The sequence below is a fragment of the Rhinopithecus bieti genome, unplaced genomic scaffold (genome assembly GCF_001698545.2).
Source record: "Rhinopithecus bieti isolate Rb0 unplaced genomic scaffold, ASM169854v2 scaffold_41836, whole genome shotgun sequence".
Taxonomy (NCBI): domain Eukaryota; kingdom Metazoa; phylum Chordata; class Mammalia; order Primates; family Cercopithecidae; genus Rhinopithecus; species Rhinopithecus bieti.
Genome location: NW_016817195.1, coordinates 362,098 through 384,462, shown reverse-complemented (window position 1 = coordinate 384,462; position 22,365 = coordinate 362,098). Strand labels below are relative to the sequence as shown.

General features: G+C 42.1%; 1 protein-coding gene across 1 annotated transcript; it reads right to left on the bottom strand.

Annotated features, from left to right (window-relative positions):
• Window positions 1-4,415: 4,415 nt before the first annotated feature.
• Window positions 4,416-19,541, bottom strand: ZNF622 (zinc finger protein 622). Its single transcript, XM_017855946.1, has 6 exons — window positions 18,298-19,541; window positions 16,449-16,709; window positions 16,080-16,242; window positions 11,049-11,161; window positions 5,912-6,055; window positions 4,416-4,681 (listed from the first exon to the last, which is right to left on the bottom strand). Exons 1-6 carry the CDS (start codon window positions 18,920-18,922, stop codon window positions 4,554-4,556), a joined length of 1,434 nt encoding a protein of 477 aa, XP_017711435.1. The 5' UTR covers window positions 18,923-19,541; the 3' UTR covers window positions 4,416-4,553.
• Between the last annotated feature and the right edge of the window lie 2,824 nt (window positions 19,542-22,365).

Sequence of the window (22,365 nt, the reverse complement as noted above, 5' to 3'; positions counted from 1 at the left end):
TCACACGACCAAGCCTTGCTGAAGATGGGGCTGGGAAACATAGTTGCTGCCTGATAAGCCACATGCATGAGGAGAGAACAGATTAGGAGAACAAGTGTGCCTCACAAACAATAAATAAATAAGTATTCTAAAATTTTAACTGTTTGCAGCATTAACAAGCTAATCAAATCTTCTTAATCTCTATCCATTTCAGTGTCATAAATAACGAATATGCCAATTGCAAAAGAATCTGAATTAAATGACATGTATTCTTCAAAGCTCTTACCAATTTCTCTAGGACTGCCAGCAATTCTCTTGCAAAAATGACTGCACATTGAAAGTTGGTAACACAGCTCTTACCTGAACTCCCACATATGAATTATTGTGAATTCCAAATTAATAACGTTCAATGAGATCTTAACAGAGTTTGGAAATGATAATCAAGGTGGAGGAAAACAGCTTAACAATGAAGACTCCACAAATAACCAAAATTGGGGCAAAATTTGATCACCTTCTAGGGAAGAAAAGGTGGTTCTTTCATGTATTAATGTAAATGTAAGATTGTATGTATTTTTGGATTTAAAATGAGATTTTTGCACAGCTGCTGTAAATCTAATGGACTTGAGTACATTTTTGTAGCCCCACCTTCTCCCCAAGTGTGCTCCTTAGGCTGGGAGGATGCTGAGGACACTGCATAGGTATGCTGCAATTTCAAGAATGCAGGACACTTTGGGAGGCCGAGGTGGGCAGATCACTTGAGGTCAGGAGTTTAGGACCAGCCTGGCCAACACGGCAAAACCCTGTCTCTACTAAAAACACAAAAATTAGCCGGGCGTGGTGGCACATGCCTGTAGTCCCAGCTAATCAGGAGGCTGGGGCAGGAGAATCGCTTGAACCCAGAAGGTGGAGGTTGCAGTGAGCCGAGATTGTGCCACTGCACTCCAGCCTGGGTGACAGAGCGGGACTCTGTCTCAAAAAAAAAAAAAAAAAAAAAAAAAAAACAGAACAAGAAATCGTCATCTCTGGCTTCCTTTTTTGTCTCCTTAAAAAAGTTACTGAACTACTCTGAGTCTATTTCCTCATCTGTAAAACAGGAATACTATCTATACCCCACAGTGGAGAATCACAAAACGGCACTTTATACTCAGTAAAACAGAAATGCCTACTACACAAAGCAGAAAGATTAAATCGACACTGTCCAGTCTGTAGACAGGCAGCAAAGCAGCTAGGGGTTTCTGTAACATGTGAGGAAAGGGACAAGATTATGTTCTCTCACTTTACGTTCTCTCACTTTTGATCCCAGTCTTGATGTCTCAAGCTAAAGACTGACAAACACTTGCCGGCACCATCGGGTGCTGCGATGCCTCCCAGGAGGAAAGGCTCCACACAAGTTGCTGGCAGCCAGCTGCAGCAGCCAGCGCTGGCTTGGTACTCACGAAGAACCTTTTTTTTTTTTTTTTTTTTTTTTTTTGAGACGGAGTCTCGCTCTGTCGCCCAGGCTGGAGTGCAGTGGCCGGATCTCAGCTCACTGCAAGCTCCGCCTCCCGGGTTCACGCCATTCTCCTGCCTCAGCCTCCCGAGTAGCTGGGACTACAGGCAACCGCCACCACGCCCGGCTAATTTTCTGTATTTTTAGTGGAGACGGGGTTTCACCGTGTTAGCCAGGATGGTCTCGATCTCCTGACCTCATGATCCGCCCACCTCGGCCTCCCAAAGTGCTGGGATTACAGGCGTGAGACACCGTGCCGGCGGAAGAACATTTAACATGACGACTCTGGCATCCACTGTAAGTTTAGATAACTGTTTCAAGGACAATAGGTGCTGTGGCAGGACGCCTGGTGTATGTCAATACAGATTCGATTCTTTTCATCGAAAGGAAATGTGGAGAATAAAAATTTGAAGAAATAATGATGTCACACCTGTATGAAAACATCTCAAGTACCCCATAAACAAACACCTCCTGTGCACCCACAAAGATTTTTTTTAAATTGGAGGAACAAAAGCACTATGTCAATACCACAGCGAGGGGAGAGAAATGTAACAACAGAAGCATTCCCTAGGCTTTACGCTTGGATCTTGGTTTGGCAGGTTCTGCCCACACACATGTGTTCATTTCTCCAATGTGATAGGCATAAGATACCAGAAAAGGGACATGTAGCTGTGAAAACACCAAAACAGGGAGAACTGATAGTAAATGACTACGTGTGAATGGACCAGCAAACCCAAAAAATCCCAATACAGAAAGCCGAGTGGGGAACAGGGTGCACCCAGAGAAAGAAAGATAAACACACCCCAAAGGGACGACAAGCAAATAAAATATCAAAGACATCTCCACACTTTCTTGTACCACCAAGAGGCTCCCCTAAAATAACAAGTCCATTTGTCATGTTTCTTGTCTTGTTCACTTAACTGTCAAGAGATAAGGTTTAAATCTCTTTTTGTTTGCTGTGCCCCCCTCCATCCTCCATCCTGCAAATAGAACTCTACTCCAGAAAAGCAAATAAATTGAATTTTACAAAATTACAGTGTGGACAGAAGTGAGATAATGAATTGTTCCACAAACCCAAAATCAGAACTAAGGTGTCTCCTGAAGCCTGGAAGAAGTAGCTAATTAAATAAATGAAGAGGCTGGGTGGTTCACGCCTGTAATTCCAGCACTTTGGGAGGCCGAGGCATGACAATTGCTTTAGCCCAGGAGTTCAAGACCAGCCTGGGCAACATAGTGAGACTCTCTCTCTGAAGAAAAAAGAAAATTAGCCAGGCATGGTGGCACAGACCTGTAGTCCTAGCTACTGGGGAGGCTGAGGCGGGAAGATCACTTTAGCCTGTGGGGTCGAGGCTGCAGTAAGCAGTGATCGTTCCACTGCATCCAGCCTGGGCAACAGAGCAAGACCTTGTCTCAAAAATGAAATATTTATTTAAATAGAGATAGTATTAGTATTTTACAAGTCAGTAAACATGCTGTTCTCTTTGCCTCCCATGCCCCCACCAGGTAAAGGAGATGACAAATTAAAAGGTGACATAAATGTATACATTTATATACATTCATGTATATACGTGAGATATGCATTAACAGTGCTGGCTGGTATGGTGATGTGGAGTTGGAGGCAATCAAGGTGTCACCTCTAGAGAAAGTGGTAAGGACAGTGTGGTAGACACACACTATAGAATACAAGGCAGCAGTCAGAAGCAATGAACTAGGCAGCAGTCAGAAGCAATGCACTAGATGTTGCTAGATATGGAGTAAAAAAATGTTGAATGAAAAATGAAACTGAGAAGAACTATAGCACAATATCATGTACATTCGGCTAAGCATAAATTAAAAACATACCACATGCAAAGCACTACGCCATTTTCTCAGGCTATAGATTTAAAGATGTGTCAAACACAACAGATTGGGTCCTTGTGTGGGGAGAATGGCAGAAAACAGGATGAAGGAGCAAAATTAATACCAAGGAGTCCTCAATGTTGGATAATAGGGAACCTGGACACTAATGGGATATAATTAATTCAACTCCGCATCTAAAGTTTAAAGAAAAAGACCTATGTCTAGCAAATGAGGTCTGGTTAATACACCGTGAGGGCAACCACATTCTCCTGGCATGCTTGAACCCACTACTCAGAATACTGCACTGACTAAATCTCACCATGCCTTACTCAGTGTGGCATGTTCGCTCTGTAAAAGAGAACTTCAAACACTAACTGTGCCAGGGACTCAATGACTGTCTGGTCCTTTAGCAGATTTCTTTAACCCCAACAACCTGTGAGATAATAAAACCTCCATTTTACAGATTTAAAAAGCCAAGTCACTTTTCCAAGGTCACAAAGATAATTCAGATGGATTTGAACTTCATGTTCAGCTTCATTTTCAATATATTAGTGCCTTCCTCTAAGCCACCTAAACTGAGAATTTCTCCCGAGATTTGACCCTGAGGTAGCCTTTCTAAAATGATACCTAAACGTTTTACCTTTACTTTCGTCCTAGAGTAACTGCACCACTGGAAACGGCATCAGAGTACATAGCAGTCACTCTGCGCATTCACATTTAGAAATAGAAAACCTTTACGGCAAGCTATGGATGTGCTTTTTAACTTAGCCTGGATTTAATGCAAGTGCCCAGAGATATTCACTACCTCCTGTGCCATGATACATTCCATGAGCGACATTCAACTTTGCCCCTACATAAGCCTTCAAGCCCCCTTACGTAGGTCCCAGTGCCATGATATGGTGAGTTACTCAGAAAGTTAAACTAAGTTTGGGGCACACAAGTCATTCCCGATTCCTCACATTACTCTGACGACCATAAATCATTTAAAGCTGAGGCGATGAAGCAACTGTCAGGCAGCAGTGCAAGTCCCAGGGTCCAGTAGACACAGGACTTACCTTGTGAAAACATAACCTTTCAATACTATTCAAAAATGACATCTGAAAACTCATATGATTCTAACTTTTATTACTAGGTCAGAACCAATGAAGTAGCAGCAAAAGGGTCTCTCCTATGATCTGGCTTTCACTGGTCCTCAGGGCAAGGAGGAAACTTGGGCAGGAGATGATCACTCAATCCCAGCAGACTCTCAGAACCTCACTTGGACCCGAAAGTGCATCTGCTTGGTGGCATTGTTCTTCATTCCTGTCTTCAGCATCCATTTTGATTTCATCCTTTGGACATACTGCATGTCTCGCTCTCGCATAAGAGCCGCTCCTATGATTGGAAGGCGGTTAAGAAATTAGGCAAAGGTCTGTTATTTGTGATCAGAGAAAATCCAACCTTGGCAGAGAATTCAAAAGGTTAGTTTAGGGTAACTGGGTTCTTGTATTTACAACAGAGTTACTAACTTGGGGTCTCTAAGCCATGGGCCTCAAGGGTCTCTGTGGACCCCAGAATTGCATACCAGAACTTTTGTATATATACATTTCTCTGGGATTAGCATATTTAGTTTTCATCATCTGGAAGAGTCTATAAGCCTAAAAGGTGAAACCCCATTAATCAGAAAGGCAGAAGCTATAAATCGAGTCAGACAATACTTCCTGATAAGAGTAAGATGAAGTCAAGTCTCTACGAGATTCAAGTGGCCACACAGCTCACAAGTAGCCACAGTGAAGGAAACCACATATAAATACAGTGGCATTTCAAATGGATTTTAGTTGCCTAGAGCTTCCCAGGCCATCAGAAGGCAGCCCTCCTCTTATCTTCTCCACAGTCCTATAGTTGGATAGATGTTTTCCCTGAAGATCTAAGGATATAATCAGCTTTATCCAGCAGACACATCAGAATAGATGTAAAGAGTATCATATTGATGAGGTTTCAAAGCTCAACAATTGCAGTGGCATGCTTTACTCTTCTAACTTTTGCTAAATATTCTATGGGAAAATTACAAAAAAAGGGGACTGATAGCTAACCTTGACTATGGGCATGCACTATATCAGACATGTATGACATTCAACCCACTCAACTCTAAAAGGTAGGTCTTATTACTATCGTCTCTGTTTTATAAATGAGGAAACAGAAGCTTCTATTAATTAAACTACTCATGCTTATCATATAAGAACCTCTAAGTACATCACATAAGTCACGTTTGACTCCACAGCTCAAGCTATTAACCACTAGGACACTGTCTGATTCCTCTGCATAACCTCCAGGATAATTTCAACCTTTGGTGATTACTAAATAATTCTTTTTGTAACTATTATCTTCTGAAAAAGTTAATGGTATATAAAATTGCTGTGCCAGGAATATGAAATTTCTAAGTCATAGCACTTTGGGCTTATTGCCTTAAACATATCAAGTGGTAATGGAAGTCCCTGGAGCCAAGAGGTTAAGTTTCCCCCAGAGAGGATCCACAAGGACAACATAAATGGGAACAACTTTCCCCAGACCCCTGCTAGGAATACAAGTTCTTAGACTGGTCTGTAGTTGTAAAGATCAATGTACCTGTGCTGCCAGTCCATCCCAGGGCTCTGTACTGCTGAAGTACTCGGCCCACGGCCTTCCGATTTTTGGCAACTGCCACAGCTCTGGACAAGCCAAATCGCTGTTTGTAGTATCTCATCAAGGAGCGATGACCCACTCTGGCACCTGTTTTTCAAAAGAGCAATACTGAAACACTGAGTTGGATAGTTTTTTCAAGGCAGAGCTATAAAGCAAGGGCTTTCCAAATGAGATCTTTTAGTATATGTAGATGGAAAATCGATGTACCAGAAGAAACAGTTGTTCTACCTACTAAAGAAAGATGAAGCAGCATGTAAAATAAAAATGAAAAAGTGAAAGAAAGAAAGCATGCCAGAAAAGAAAACCAAACAATAGATTTTTTAAAAGAGAATGGCAAGTCACTGTTAAGTGAAAACTTAGCATTGTGTACTTACTTGCATACAATCCCCAAAATACACATAGAAACCCCTACTAATACAGATAATAGGGCCCTAGGAGATAAGATATTTTTAGCATTTTATATATATAAATAAATAAAAATTATACAGATATATGGGAAGAAGATTAAGCACAGAGAGCAGTTCTGATGTTTGGGTCTACAAGCCACAGTTAGGATCTAAAATACAAATCAATCCACCTTTCCTTTGCTTAAATTCTCTATTGTAGTGATTCTCCAATGGGGATTTTACCCAGCAAGGGACATTTGGCACTGATTGAAGACATTTTTGGTTGTTACAGCTAGAGGTTACTACTGGCACCTAGAGGGTAGAAGCCAGAGATGCTATTAAACATCTTTAAATGCACAGGACAGTCCCCATAACAAAAAATTATCTAGTCCAAAATGTCAATAGTGCCAAGGCTGAGTAACCCTGACCTACTGCTTCCTAAATGATGGAAATCACCTGGTGAATTTGAATTTTAAAAGATGATTAAGCTGAATGCTGTCTATAGCTTTTGCTTATTTAGTAGGATCTGGTAAAACTATGTGAGTCAATCATGCTTTCAGAAATGAATTTCTAAATTTAATTTTCAAAGTATGCTTATGTCATTACAACATATGATTGTATATCTCATTATCTCATAGGCCCACTAACTTGTAACAGAGTGAGAAAAAAGAAAACAGACTCTGCATATTTCAAATAAAAAAACTATGGGACAAAGGTATTGGCCACCAGTTGGAAATTCTGTAGCTGGAATAATAAAAACCTGAGGTAAGTAAAGATATCTACTGGAAGAACAATTCAAGATTCCTATTTAAGAGTGAGGCACATCTGATATATTAATCTAGGGGGTGGCAAACTGCAGCCAGAGAACCAAATCTTGCCAATCACCTGTTTTAGTTTGTTTTACTGCCACACAGCCATGCTCAACTGTGTAGGTATCATCTCTTGCTGCTTTGGTGCTTGCTACAACAGCAGAGGTGGGAAGCTGCTGCAGAGACAGAATGGCACACAAAGCCTTAACGATCACCTCTGGCCCTTTTTAGGGAAAATGTCCCAACCCCTGTGTCATACGTTCAGGGGAGATGACCTGAAGGGGGCTGGGTTTAGAGATGACTAATTCCAGGCTCCCTTATAGCAGTGCCTCTCCAAAGGTGGTCCCTAGGCCAGTGTCATCAGCATTACCTGAAAGCTTACTAAATACACGCTATCCTTCCACAAGAATATTAATTAGGACCAAAGCAATCAAATATCTTCCCAGACAGACATAACCATGCAGATATTTAACAACAGCATATACATAAGGCACGATAAAAGCCATTTCCACTGAAAATGAATAAAGGATATTTGGCTAGGTAGAACCCTGTGTACAGTTTCCAGAAAAGGTTTATATTTACTTATGTAAAGCCATTGCTTTCAGAATCTTTTGTGTAAAAAGACCATGAACCAGATACTATAAATATTGTGGAAGTCTATATTTGCTTTTAGGATCCAGACTTTTAATTTGCATAAGAAAATTATTCTGGTTGTTTTAAGTCCCTATACCTGCCAAAACAACTGGAAAATAATTTGTTTGCTACACAGATATGCAAAAGTAGTTACTTTCAGTTGCTTGTTTTGTTATCATACTCAAGAGATGACAAAAATAACCTTTCGATTCAAAGACATAGTCTTTGGATACCAGTGTGGATAAAAACATTTTCCCTGAACCTGAATGTTTTGACAGCGTAACAGTTAACAAAGCTCTTAGACCACAAGAAATCAGTGAGATGTAGTTGACAGATACAACCACAAGCTTAAATGGAGGGTCTACAGGAAATTCCAGCATTGTTTGCTGTGATGTTCTATTTATAACGTTAGGTCTGGACACTCCAGGTTTGCAAGGTGATAATGTTGGTCATTAATACATAAGAATTCAATATATTTATATTCTTAAGCAACATGTGGAAATACATCCTACAGAAGGTTGGCCTTTTAAAGCGTCCTTGAAATGGCTTCATTACTCAATGCCAAGGTTTCCAACAGTTGGTAAGAAGGAACTGAAAACAGCATTCAGAGCTACCCCTGCCCTATGCCAATGACAGTAACCACCTGATATTAGCACCAAGTATGATGGGCTAAGGACAGCTACACTTGAAGGCCCTCATCCAGGAAAAATATTTTCTAGAACACAGTGTGACTGCCCAATAAATAAGGGATTGGTTATGTCTAACCAATCCCTTGGTTAAATCATGGTGAAGCATGCAACCTGTCCATCTAGCTTTTGACACAGCAGTAACCACTTACGGACTGTCCACTCCTTTTTTGTTTTTGTTTTTTGGAGACAGGGTATTGTTCTATCACCCAGGCCGGAGTGCAGTAGTGTGATCATGACTCACTGCAGCCTTGACTCTTGACTTTCTGGGCTCAAGTGATCCTCCTGCCTTAGCTGAGACTATAGGCACACACCATCACACCAGGCTAATGTTCACTCCTTCTTAACAAACAGCCTTACAATTTCTGACATCCAATTGAATGGGCCTTTCATACCAACTTACTCCATAAGAGTTGAAGAGCAACGAAGGAAACCCCCAAAAAAAACCTTCAAGACCACAATCTTCAAAATAAATGCTCACAGCGCCCTCTAGTGGCTACTTTTTGTCATTGGCTTTGAGATAGCCTGCTTGATTTTACTGAAGACCAATCTGAGCAGCTAGATTTAGTGTCCCAGCAGCAGGGGAGAGACTCTTGTTACCCAGTAAATGCACAGGAGATGAGTTCAGGAAGGCTTCCCAGAGGGTTGAATCTAAATAAGATGAATCTTACAAGAAAAGTAGGAATAACAGGCACCACACATGCAAATGCCCAGAGGATGAAAAATCTATGTGGGTGGATAGAGGAATAGCACTACACACCTGAGGGACCAGTAGCGAGAGAAACTCAAAGTTACCCTAAAGGCAATGGCTCCCAGGGGAGGAACTACAGAGGGTAAAGAAAATCTACTGATGTTTTAGAAAGAATGTTTTGGTGGTCATGTGGAAAGCAGATAAGAAATGACCAGACAGGTCATCTGTGACACAGACAAATGAATACAAAAAAATACTCAAAAGACATTTAGGAGTTACTAAGCCATCTGGATATGGGAGAGGAAGATCTCTCTAAGATCTTTCTAAGGCTAGCCAAAGCCAAAAATGGGCTTGGCTTTGGCAGTCAAAATGGGTATCTTTTTAGATACCTTAAAAAACTCAATCACCCAGGACAAAGCTGAGGACTCTTTATTTTTTATAAGTTTCAAAAATTTAAAGTCTAGATGAAAACTTCTCTGAAACATCCTAGATTTCTTAAATAGATATGCTCATGTTATGCTAAGTTTTGTACTATGTTGCGCTAAAGTAGCTGCTAAATGAAGCAAACACTACGGTGATCCTACTACATGGTAGACACTGCCGTACTAGGATTGTCTTATTCAATGTATTTAAGGTCTATGGTTATCTGATTCTACCGTTTAAGAAGCAGAAGCTAAGGAGACAACAAGGTAAACATATAGTTCTGGAAAATAAGTTATTAAACATATTTCTGATGTCCTCTATGGGTACTGTCACCAGAGAAAGACTAGAAAAGGTTCTCTGGGATTTATGTTTTACCACTGTGTACTAGATAGGCCATGATAATATATTGCATTATAACCTTCTTATCACTGTAGAAAGAACTGTCATCTTCAAAATAGGTTCTGCCTGACCTTTCTTCCTATTGCCACACTCTAAAGCTGCTCTTGGCCTTACAAGGTTATCATTCTGAGCTACAGATAGCCATCTGTACCTAAGCAGTGACATTCTGTGTGGAAAGCCATAAGACAAGGCTGCTTCATTGCAGACCTCTCCACCAGCAGAGTGTGTTGTTCCTGCCTGCACCATTACTGCAAATCTCCCGAAGTAGTATACGGATATTGGAAAAAGGCTTTACTGATTAGGTATGTGATCCTGGTAAGTTACTCAGCCTCTCTAAACTTCATATGCAAAATGAAGATGCTGGAATCTAACTCAATGTTGGCCTATAAAGACAAATACATCTGCCTGAATGTGCTAACTGCTCAGTAAATACCAGATATTAAGATCTTATTATCATCTCTACCTTTCCATCCCCTTTCATTTCTCAAACATGTCTTCTGTAGCTTCTCCTATTCTTATCAGTTAATCACGATTCTTTCTTCCTACACAATAAACAACCATGTATGCTTCTCACATTCATGGTTATTCTTCATCTTTTCACACCTCATGGTGGATAAATTTCCACCATGAGTCAGATACACCCACACCAAACTACCATTTGGAAGTCTGAGCAACTAAAGGAAACAGGAATCAGTTCAAAGAATAACAGTAAGGTTACAATTAACAAGAGAAACCTAGACAGGACCAAAAAAAACAGATAAAGACAGAATAGGAAAAGTCTACATCTAAAAAAAAAAGAAAAGAAAAGAAATGCCTGATCAAACATTCTGAGTCATAACCCAGAAATGAACAAAAACACTGATCAAATTTAAACAAAACAGCCAACTTAGAGCTGAGCAGCAACCTTCAGGGTTTACACTGTACGTGAGAACCCAAACATATACTTTAAGCTTTATGGTCTATTTCCCTCAGTATGGAAGGTAATTGATGGAGATATGCTTCTCCCTCAGTCCCACTGGCATTAAGCTATTTATTTTTGACAAATGCACTTACCAGAAGGCAGAATCAATTCCATGGTTTCATCATCATATTCCAAGTTCTTTTCTGAGGGCAACTCCTCAGTCTCACTGGGGTCCTCCCCGTCCTTGTGATCTGGGTAGCTACTCCTGCAACAGAGCAGTTGCACTAATAAATAGACTGATACCTCAAATGGAACTAAAAGACATAAACTTTATTAGCAAATGTGGCAAACTTCCTAAGCTACCTAAAAGGGAGAGGGGAGGAAGCAGCTGTAGGAACTACCAGCTAAAAGGTTTTGGGAGAAAACAACTCATTCGCATTTTGTCTGTAGTAGAAGTCAGCAAATGACCTATAACAGAATTCTATGTTTTTCCCTAGAAAAGCTACCTAACAGAGAAGAAAAGAAGGAGAACGTACAGCTGTACATGCAGCTATACTCAATTTAACCATTATAAAAACAAGTTATAGCACAGTGCTGTCCAACAGAACTCTGTGACGACAGAAAATGTTCTATCAATATGTCTTTGCGTCTGATACAGTAACTGCAGTCACATGAACTTTGCAGCACTGAACTTTGAAATGCAGGTAGTCTGAAGAACTGAATGTTTAAATTTTTAACTAAACTTTCCATTTATTTAAATAGCTATATGGGTATACCTAGTAATTACTATATTGGACAGTGCAGGTCCAGAAGAATCTCCATATTCCTAAAAATGTTGACAAATGCTATTCATAGATACACATGAAAAATAACAGGAAAAGTGTACATTAACTTATTAACAGTAAACCACACAACCTAATAAGAAAACAGACAAATACTTGATCAGATACCTCACAAAAAGATATCCAAATGGCCAATGAATACATAAAAAGGCTCTTGATTGCACTAATCATCATCAGGGAGATGCAAATTAAAGCCACTACACACCCACTAAAGTTGCTAAAATGAAAAACTCTCCCTCACTACAAGTGGAAGTATAGAAAACCACTTTGGAAAACAATTTGACAGTATTTTCTAAAACTGAACATATGTATATCCTCTGGCCCAACTCCTACATATACAAACAAAAGATAACCTATAAACATTTGCCAAAGACACACTAGAATGATGTGGCAGCATTGCTTGTAATAGCCCCAAACTAGAAACCACTCAAATGTGTATCAGCCTTAGACTAGATGTTGTGGAGCACTGAACAAAACACTCTGTAACAATAAGAACTCTCTCCAACTATATAAAATAGTATGGATGGGTCTCCCAAACAGAAAGTTGAGCAAAAGAAGTCAGACCCAAGAGTACATTCTTTGTGATTCCATTTACATATAAAGTACAAAAACAGGCAAAATCAATCTATGCAGCTATAAGTCAGAATAGTAGCTACTCCTGGAGAAAGGAGGGGTAGTTTCTGGAAGGACACACAAGGGAAATGTCAGGGGATTATTAACATGCTGTTTGTTGATCTAGGTACTAGTTATATTTAAAATTTCACTAAACATGATACCACAAGTACGGTCATCCCTTGGTATCCATGGGGGATTGGTTCCAGGACCTCCCTAGGATACTAAAATTTGCAGATGTTTGAGTCCCTGATATAAAATGGTATAACATTTGCATATAACCTAAATCATTGCATACTTTAAATCATCTCTATATTACTTATAATACCTAAAATATTGTAAATGCTATGTAAATAGTTGTTACACAGTACTGTTTAGGGAATAATAACAAGAAAAATAAGTCTGTGGATGTTAATATGGACAAAATTTTTTTTGAACACTATAGTTTGGATGCACAGATGGAGAACCTATGACTACAGAGGGCCAGTTGTATACATACATATATGTACTTTTCTGTAAGTTTATTCTTCAATAAAAAGTTTCAGGTTCAAAAGAAGTAAACAAGTTACCTTGTGAAGGGGAGTGAAATTATAGGTAATTTGTCATTTTTTAGCTGAGTGAATCCACGTAAAATGCTTATTAGAACAGTGTCTGGCAGGTAAGCACTCCATAAACACCAGCTTTGTATGTAAAAGCTTTCTATTTTCCAAGTTTTCTTTACTAATAAGCATTATCACCTTCCCCCCACCCCCAACCCCAGAGACAGGGTCTCACCATGTCACCGAGGCTGACCTGAAACTCCTGGCTTCTGGTGATCCTCTTACCTCAGCCTCCTGAGCAGCTGGGATTACAGGCTCATGCCACTACACTTGGCTAACTTTTATTTTTTTAAGGAAAACAAATAATTTAATATTCATTTTTAGGAAGAAAGGCTCACATAATTTCTCATTTCTAGGCACCAACAGAATAAAACTGTAAATGGAATGAAAAATACATCATTTGGACTAAGGGAGAACCAGTTCCATCAGTTACATATGTTAATTCAAACTAATGGTTTAAGCAACACCCAGTAAAGAACAACAATAACAACAACAAAAGGCTAGGGCTTGAAGCTTAGAGTCTAGAAGGAGGAGACAATAAACAAATAATATACAATACACACAATGGCAGTAGGGGATATAAGGAAAAATAAAACAGGATCAAAAGGATTGGGTAGGTGTTATTTTACGGAAGGTGGTCAAAAAAGGCCACACTGAGAAGGTGAAATTTATGTCAATGCCTGGCAAGAAGTGAGGGACAAGTCAAGTGAATATCTGAGCGAATACTATAAACAAATACAGCAGCAAATGCAAAGGTCCTGAGAAACACACTTGATGCATTAGACAAAGAGTTAGGAATTCAGAGAGCAACTAATACAACACAACAGAACCACAGAGGCTCCAGATCATGCGCAGGGCCTTGCAGGACATTATACTTTGGCTTTTACTCTGAGCAAGATAGGTAGTCTTTGAAAGAATCTGAACAGAGTTTGACCTCACTTAGTGTTTTAAAAGAATCCCACTAGTTACAGTTTTGAGAATAGAACGTGGCGGGTAGTAAGAATGTAAGCAGGAGGCTACTGTAGGAAGTCAGGCAAAAGATGATGGTGCCCTGGACCTGGGTAGGAGCAGTAGAAGTAGTGAGAAGCAGTCAGCCTCTGAAGATAGATAGTGCAAAAGTAGTTAAAGCAGGATTTGGTGATAGATTCTAAAGTAAACATGAAAGAAAACAGAAGAATAAAGGAAGACTACATGGCATATGGCTTAAGTAACTAGAAGGACAGAGATGCCATTTACTTACAGGGAGCAGATTAGGATGCATAGCAGGAGTTGATTTTGGACAAGTTAACGATCCCTTTTAGACACAAGTAGAAATATGAATGAGGTAGCTGGATATCTTCAGTCTATAGCTAAGGGGAAGGCTATACTAGAGATATAAATGTGGGGGTCACGGGCCTGCAGAAGATACTGAAATCTGTGAAACTGGGTAGGATCCTGAATATAACCACAGGATGACAGACCGAGTGCTGGGCATTCCAAGCCTACTGCTGATGGTAGCCGCTTGACTCTATCCATGGTATTTGCTTTGACCACTCTGATGACAACATCAGTCAAAAGGTTATAAACATTGGTGTCTAAAAGGAAACTTGAGAGGGATAAATACTGAAAGAGGATGCTTCCCACCACCAGCAGAATTCATTGTCTTCTCTACTGCCATAGCCTCTAATCCTCCCCTCTACCTCCTCCCAGTCATGTCCACCAACTACAAGTCTCCAGCTGCAAAATGAGAAATCAGGAAGAAAATGCAAAAGCAAGACTTAAAAGACTGAGACTTTTCTGAACATTGTATCACTTGGACTACGCATTGGACTAAAATAGTATGGATGGGTCTCCCAAACAGAAAGTTGAGCAAAAGAAGTCAGACCCAAGAGTACATTCTTTGTGATTCCATTTACATATAAAGTACAAAAACAGGCAAAATCAATCTATGCAGCTGTAAGTCAGAATAGTAGCTACTCCTGGAGAAAGGAGGGGTAGTTTCTGGAAGGACACACAGGGAAATGTCAGGGGATTATTAACATGCTGTTTGTTGATCTAGGTACTATATTTAAAATTTCACTAAACATGATACCACAAGTACGGTCATCCCTTGGTATCCATGGGGGATTGGTTCCAGGACCTCCCTAGGATACTAAAATTTGCAGATGTTTGAGTCCCTGATATAAAATGGTATAACATTTGCATATAACCTAAATCATTGCATACTTTAAATCATCTCTATATTACTTATAATACCTAAAATATTGTAAATGCTATATTACTTATAATACCTAAAATATTGTAAATGCCTGGCATGGTGATTAAACACATCTGCTTATCTCCTATACTAGCTCACAGGAATTTTGACAACTAGTTGTTCACAAGTACTTAACATACATTTGCTAAATGACATACAAATTATTCAAGATTCTAGTTAGGGCCAGGCATGGTATCTCACACGTATAATCCCAGGCTAAGGCCGGTAGATCACTTGGGCCCAGGAATTCAAGACTAGCCTGGGTAACATGGCGAAACCCCATCTCTACAAAAAATACAAAAATTAGCAGGGCATAGTGGTGCACACTAGCTGCTGGGGAGGCTGTGGTGGGAGGATCACCTGAGCCTAGGGCAGCTGAGGCTGCAGTAGACCGTGATCGTGCCACTGTCCTGCAGCCTGGGTGACAGAAAAAAATCTTTCTCAGAAAAAAAAAAAAAAGATTCTAGTTAGGGGTGAACCACCAATGGGATAATCTCACCATCAGATGCCTGGTTTGGGCCTGGTTTAGCAACTGTCTCAACTCCTTCAGGAGACAGCTGGTGATCAAGGACTCTCCAGGAACCCAATACGTGAAACCTAATTTCTGTACCTCTGTTCAAGGAGCAAAACTGAACTCTTGATGATTTAACCAGAACAAAAACAAAAACAAGTCAAACCTCAGTTTGGGTCTAAGGTCTTCTCTTTACTAGATGTGTTAAACTCTGTGAAACTGAGTTTCTCAACTAAAAGAAAGAACTACCTAATACAGAGGTGTTATAAGTGTTAGTAAGGATACGTTGTACAGTGCCAAACACATATCCAGCACTGGCACACATAGTATCAATGCAAAGCAAATATAACTTCACTTCACTTCATATTACAAATTATGCTTACCTAAAATCATAGAAGTCTGCAAATTCCAAAGCAGCATCGCCATCTGTGAAGAGCTTACAGTGGCTTTTGTCATTCATATGCGCCTGTACAGCTTCTGTGGAGTAGAAGGACTTCCCTTTCTCATTGCACCACAAGCAAATCTTTCCAACACCAACTTTCTCTCCTAGAAAAACAATTTAAGGAAAAAATATGAAAAAAGCTTTTTGCAACCAATTAAATCTCACTATTTGTCACAACTCAAAGATCATTCACAAAATAAGCAAGCAATTATATCAAAGATTAATGAAAATGCAAAACTAATGTTCCCTTGAGACCAGTCCCCCAATAATGTGATTATTTCCTCATTAAAAGAAAAACTATTGTACTTACCCAAGTATTTAATCAGTCCCTTAATATCTGAAAGGTATTCTATATCAGGAATAAAGAAACTGTGGACTTTGGTCATATGAGCCACATTCTTCATGAGCGAGCTGGAATGATGGGAACAAAATAAGCAGTCCCTAATAGGGATGGCACCAAGGGGTGGGCCTTCCTCAGCCTCTTCCTCCCCTGCATCCTGCTCCACAGCATCGTCCATTGCTTCAGTATCCTCACATTCCAATTCTTCATCAGAATCAATATCTTCCCAATCTGCAAGCCAGAATTTTGAAATACTAAGTTTAAGAAAAGTAATAGCAAGCAAAGATATCACAAAAATTCACATGAGGTGATACAGTCCTATATTTGAAGAAACAGCTGTACCCCCAACTCCCAAGGACAACTCCTCTTTCAAGATCTCAATTTTAGCTCTTTGTTTACCAGACTCATCTGAATGGCTGTGAAATTCCTTAGTCTTTCTTTTCCAGGAAATAGGAGTCTTCTGTTGTTTCTTTCCTATGCCTTACAGCACCTAGCTCAGTGCTGAACATAGTTAGGGAGTCTCCTATCTGGGTGAATATATATATATATATATTTGTGTGTGTGTGTGTGTGTGAGACAGAGTCTCGCTCTGTCGCCCAGGCTGGAGTGTAGTGGCCGGATCTCCGCTCACTGCAAGCTCCGCCTCCCGGGTTCCCGCCATTCTCCTGCCTCAGCCTCCGGAGTAGCTGGGACTACAGGCGCCCACCACCGCACCTGGCTAGTTTTTTGTATTTTTAGTAGACATGCTGTTTCACCATAGCTTGATCTCCTGACCTCGTGATCCGTCTGCCTCGGCCTCCCAAAATGCTGGGATTACAGGCGTGAGCTCTGGCTGCATATTTTTATAAACTGCTAAAACAATGCCTCTATCTACTATTTCACAAAAGTACTATGGGGTGTGTGTATGTGCTGGTGGGGTGCTCTACGAATGACTATGGTTTGAATGCATGTTTCCCTCCCAAAATTCAAATATTGAAACTTAATCATCAATGAAATGGCATGAAGAGGTGGGGCCTTTAGAAGTTGATCAAGTTAGGCGAGCACTAATCCCGAATGAATGGATTAGTGCCAGGGAACTAGCCCGTTTTTGCCTTCTGCTTCTTCCACATGATACCATGAGAAAACTTCATCTATGGACAGGCCCTCACCAGACACTGACTCTGCCAGCACCTTGATTTTGGACTTCCCAATTTCCAGAACTATGGGAAAATACATTTATGTTATTCATAAATTACCCAGTCTCTGGTACTTCCTTATAGCAGAGCGAACAGACTAAGACATGAACACCTACACCACCACTGTTAACAGGATGTGGAATGAGGGAAGGAAGGAATAAATAACTCATAAAGTCAAAGAGGTGAGGCTGCTGGCTCCAGCTCCACATTTCTGGCTGAGTTGATTTTGATCCCCTCATTCTGTTTTACTCAACTAAAGTAAGTGCAAAACCACCATAACTGGAAACCCACTGGAACAGCAAATAACACGGCGGCTGGTATGACGATAGCATGTCCTCCTGTGCATATGTTAAAAGTTTCCTCATCCGAAACAGAGAAGGCGTCAATTCATTCTCCAAATATGTATTAGGCACTTCTTTTTCCAGACAAGGTTTTAGGCCTTCCAGAATGAATTGAGTAAACTAAACAGCCAAACCTGCTGGCCAGATAAGGCACTTCAGAAAGCGTCTAAACCACCTTCCCTCATCATTTTTACTTAAAAGTTCTCAAACACACATACACACACAGGCATCTCGAATATAAATCTGAAAACTTAAGGGGGGCCAAGTTCCTCTTTACCCTCCCCGCCCAGACAGGGCCATCACCGTCTCCATCCAGGTCCTCTTCCTCCTCCTCACTGTCCTCCTCCTGCTGCTTTGCCAACTTCTTCGCCTGCTGTTCAAACCACTGGAGCCGGGGTGGTTTCTCGCTCGGGTCTCGGTCGTGGGTCCCACGGCCACCAGTCCCCACGGCTACGGCACTCCTGGCCTCCTCTGCAGGCGCTGGGGGCGCCTTCTTGGGAGACATGGACGGCTGGGCCTTGATGGCCTGCTGGATGGCCGCGTTCATGGCATCCTTGTCCACACTGTCCACGCCCAGTCCTTTCTCCAAGTTCTTTTCATTCATCATCTCCACTTTCCGATTCACGGCCTGCACGGCCTTCTTCTCCAGCTCAACGTGCCGCCGGGACTTGAGGTGGTTCTCGTAGGCGTTGAAAGAGGCAAACTTCTTACTGCAAACGGTACAGTAGGTGGCCGAGCCCTTGCTCTCCTCCTCCGCTACGGCCCGCTGCGCCCGCACTCGCTCCTGGAAGCCCTCGGCGGTCACTGGGGCCATGCTGGCCACCTTACGCCGCAGGTTGTAGCGGTGCCAGTCCGTCTTATAGTGGGCCCGCTGCATGTCCGCGTCGCGGAACGCCACCCGGCAAGTTATGCAGGTGTACGTCGCCATTGCCAGGCGAGAAATAAGAGCCGACCACGCCAAACACCTGGTGATCAGCGCCCTGGCCCCACACGACCCTCAGACCTTAACCCGCCTCAGCGGCCTGGAAGAGCCACTCGACACGCCGACTTCCTGATTGTCACTGAGGAAACTTCCGGCACACGTCGGAAGTTATTCACAACTGGACAGGAAACCCGCCTCTCAGGCTGTGGCCACGCCCCCGCCGCCGTGAGATCCGGGAAGCCTAGGGAACGCAGTGACTGAACCGGACCTGGGTCCCCTCAGTCAGCCCGAGTTGGGTGTTGCTTGAGGGAGGTCGCGCCCTCCTAGTTACCTTCCCTGGTGGTTGTGCCGCTCAGTGTGACGCGGTCAAGTAGACGACTACGCGAGAATGGGGGAGTGGGGCGCCCGAGGCTGCTCCCCGGCCCTGGGAAGCCCCCCATTAATGAATGGTCGGGTCAGCGACGCGAGGGTCGGGGTTTCCCTGAGGACCGCGCGCTACATCCGCGGAGCCGGGTGAATGGATGTCGCGAAGGCCAGGGCTGCCCCTTAACCCTCGGGGCCGACCTCGGAGCCCTCGCCGGCGGCTGGACCGCTTCCCCGGGAAACCGGAGAGGCCGGGCCGGGGGCTCGGCCTTTCTGAGGCGGCCCTTCGGGCGGAGGACACCGGCGAAACTTGAGTGTACAGAGTGCCCGAGAGGAGCTCCCTGTAGACACACAGTCCGAGCCACGTAGGTAATTCTAATAGTAGCCACATTTTTAAAGAGTAAAGAGAAATCGGTGAAACTGCTTTTCATGATGTATTTAATTTAGCCATCCTGTCATTTCAGCATGTAACCAGTCTAAAAGAATTAACGAGATCTTTTACGCTCTGTGGTTAGTTCTAAGTCTTGGAAGTCCAGTGTGTGTTTTAGAGTTAACAGCCCATCTCAATTTGGACTAGCCCCGTGTCAGGTGCCCAGTTGGCTGTGTAGCCTCATGTGTATCGGACAGCAAAGTTCTGTATCCCAGCACTTTGGGAGGCCGAGACGGGCGGATCACGAGGTCAGGAGACCGAGACCATCCTGACTAACACGGTGAAACTCCGTCTCTACTAAAAAAATACAAAAAACTAGCCGGGCGTGGTGGCGGGCGCCTGTAGTCCCAGCTACTAGGGAGGCTGAGGCAGGAGAATGGCGTAAACCCGGGAGGCGGAGCTTGCAGTGAGCTGAGATCCGGCCACTGCACTCCAGCCTGGGCGACAGAGCGAGACTCCGTCTCAAAAAAAAAAAAAAGAAGAAAAGAACTTCAGGCCAGGCGCGGTGACTCACGTCTGTAATCCCAGCACTTTGGGAGGCCTAGGCAGGCAGATCATCTGAGGTCAGGGGTTCAAGACCAGCCTGGCCAACATGGCGAAACCCAGTCTCAGCTAAAAAAATAGAAAAATCAGTCCCGGCGCAGTGGCGCAGACCTGTAATCCCAGCTACTTGGGAGGTTGAGGCAGGAGAATCTCTTGAGTCCGGGGAGGGGGGCGGAGGTTGTGGTGAACCGAGATCGCGCCACTGCACTGCAGCCTGGGCGACAGAGCAAGATTCCGTCTTAAAATAAAAAGAAAACATGAACTTCAAATGCTTGGGGAAGTTATAGATTTCATCCACACAGCCTGGTTGAACCCTTGTCAGCCTTGTTACAGAATCGAATGTTGCATGCTCAGAATCCACGCTACTAATAGAAAATCAAAAGAAGATGGCGCTTTAAAAAACCTTCCAGTGGCTTCCCTTGACTCAATCAAATTCAAACACCTTACTTTTTATTCTGCGAGGCTCTGCCCCTCCCTCTGATGTCCTGCCACACCCCCTTCTCTACCCTGCTCACCCTACTTGAGTCGCAATGACACATTTGATGTTCTTCTAACAATCACTTTAGTTGGTACTAAGTCAGAAATCGCTTGGAACATCCTTTTGCTGGCTTGCTCCCTTATTTTTTGGATCTCTGCCCAAATGCCTTTGTAAGAGAGGCTTATCCAAATCCACTTACCAAAAATAGTGCCTACCTTCCTGAGTCCTTACCAGGCATAACTTTTCTCTAGCACTGTATTAGTTATCTACTACTCTGTATTAAATTACCCCCAAATTTAGCATCAAGCTTTATTTCAGTTTCTGTATGTCAGGCATTTGAATAACTTAGCTGGGTGGTTCTAAGATCTGCTAAGAGGTTGCAGTGAACATGCTGTCCAGGGCTAAAGTCATCTGAAAGTCTGACTGTATTTGACTGTGGCTGGAGAATCTCCCTTAAAGATGGTTCACTTACGTAGCTGATAGCAAGAGGTTTTGGTTCCTTGACAAGTAGGCTTCTCCATAGGGCTGCTTGAGTGCAACGGAGAGCCACATGAAATTCATGAATTTCTGTCATAACCTAGCCTTGGAAGTCACACATAGCCGTTTCCACAATGTGTTGTTACTTATGCAGGTCAGCCCTATTTAATGTGAGAAGGGTTTACATAAGGGCACGAATACCAGGAAGTGGGAAGCAGGGGCAGGGTGATTTTAGGTGATCACTGGGAGATCAGCTGCCACTAGCATTTGTTGTTTGTCACTGATTTCCCAGGCTTAGCACTGGAAGTCCTGCATCCCGGGAAACCCCTCAATCCTGGGCAAACCAGGATGTCTAGTCACACTGCATGTCAGTCATCTGCGTCTAGATAGAACATAAGCTCCATGACAGCAAGCACTCCTTTGTTGTATACTTTAATGCTAGAACAGTCCCAGCAGATCAACTGTTCAGTATTTGTTAAACGAATCTTTTGCAGTGCAAAAGTTAAGTCAGATGGTGATTTTTATTTCTGAAAACTTATTTTGAGATTATCAGTATCTTTTAAAATAGCTGAGCCGTGTGGATACTCACTTTGAGAAATGTAGCTAGTATTAGTTTTAACTGGAATAAGCAAAGCAGAGTATATTTTCAAGCTTCCCTAAAAGTAAAGCAAAAGATGGCTATAAAAGTAAAAAAACTTCTGGTTTTACTTTTGCCTAGTATCATTCTTGTATGACTGTTCCAGCATCTGTTCTTCAGGTCATTATTTCCTCCCTGCCTCCTCTAATCTATTTTCATGATTCTCCTATTTCAGCATCATTGAACTCTCCAGTTTTACTTTTCTTCTTTAAAGAGGTATTGTTTCCTCCGCCATACTAATTTTCCAATGTACTGTTCTTCTGCAGTCTCCAAGTTAACCTTACTCTTTCCCCATAGCCCTCCTCTACAGTAAATACAAGTAATCAGTAATTTTCCTGTAGCATTTTTTTCATATGCCACTTTTTCTGTTCAATAATAGTTGCCTGATGCCCATAAAATAAAGTTTAAATTCCTTTCATATCTTTCCTTTGGTGGCTTTCGTATCTCCCATAGTCTCTCCCACATGCTACATATTTTTTGTAATATTCTACTGGTTCTAAATTAAAGCATTCCTACCCTCA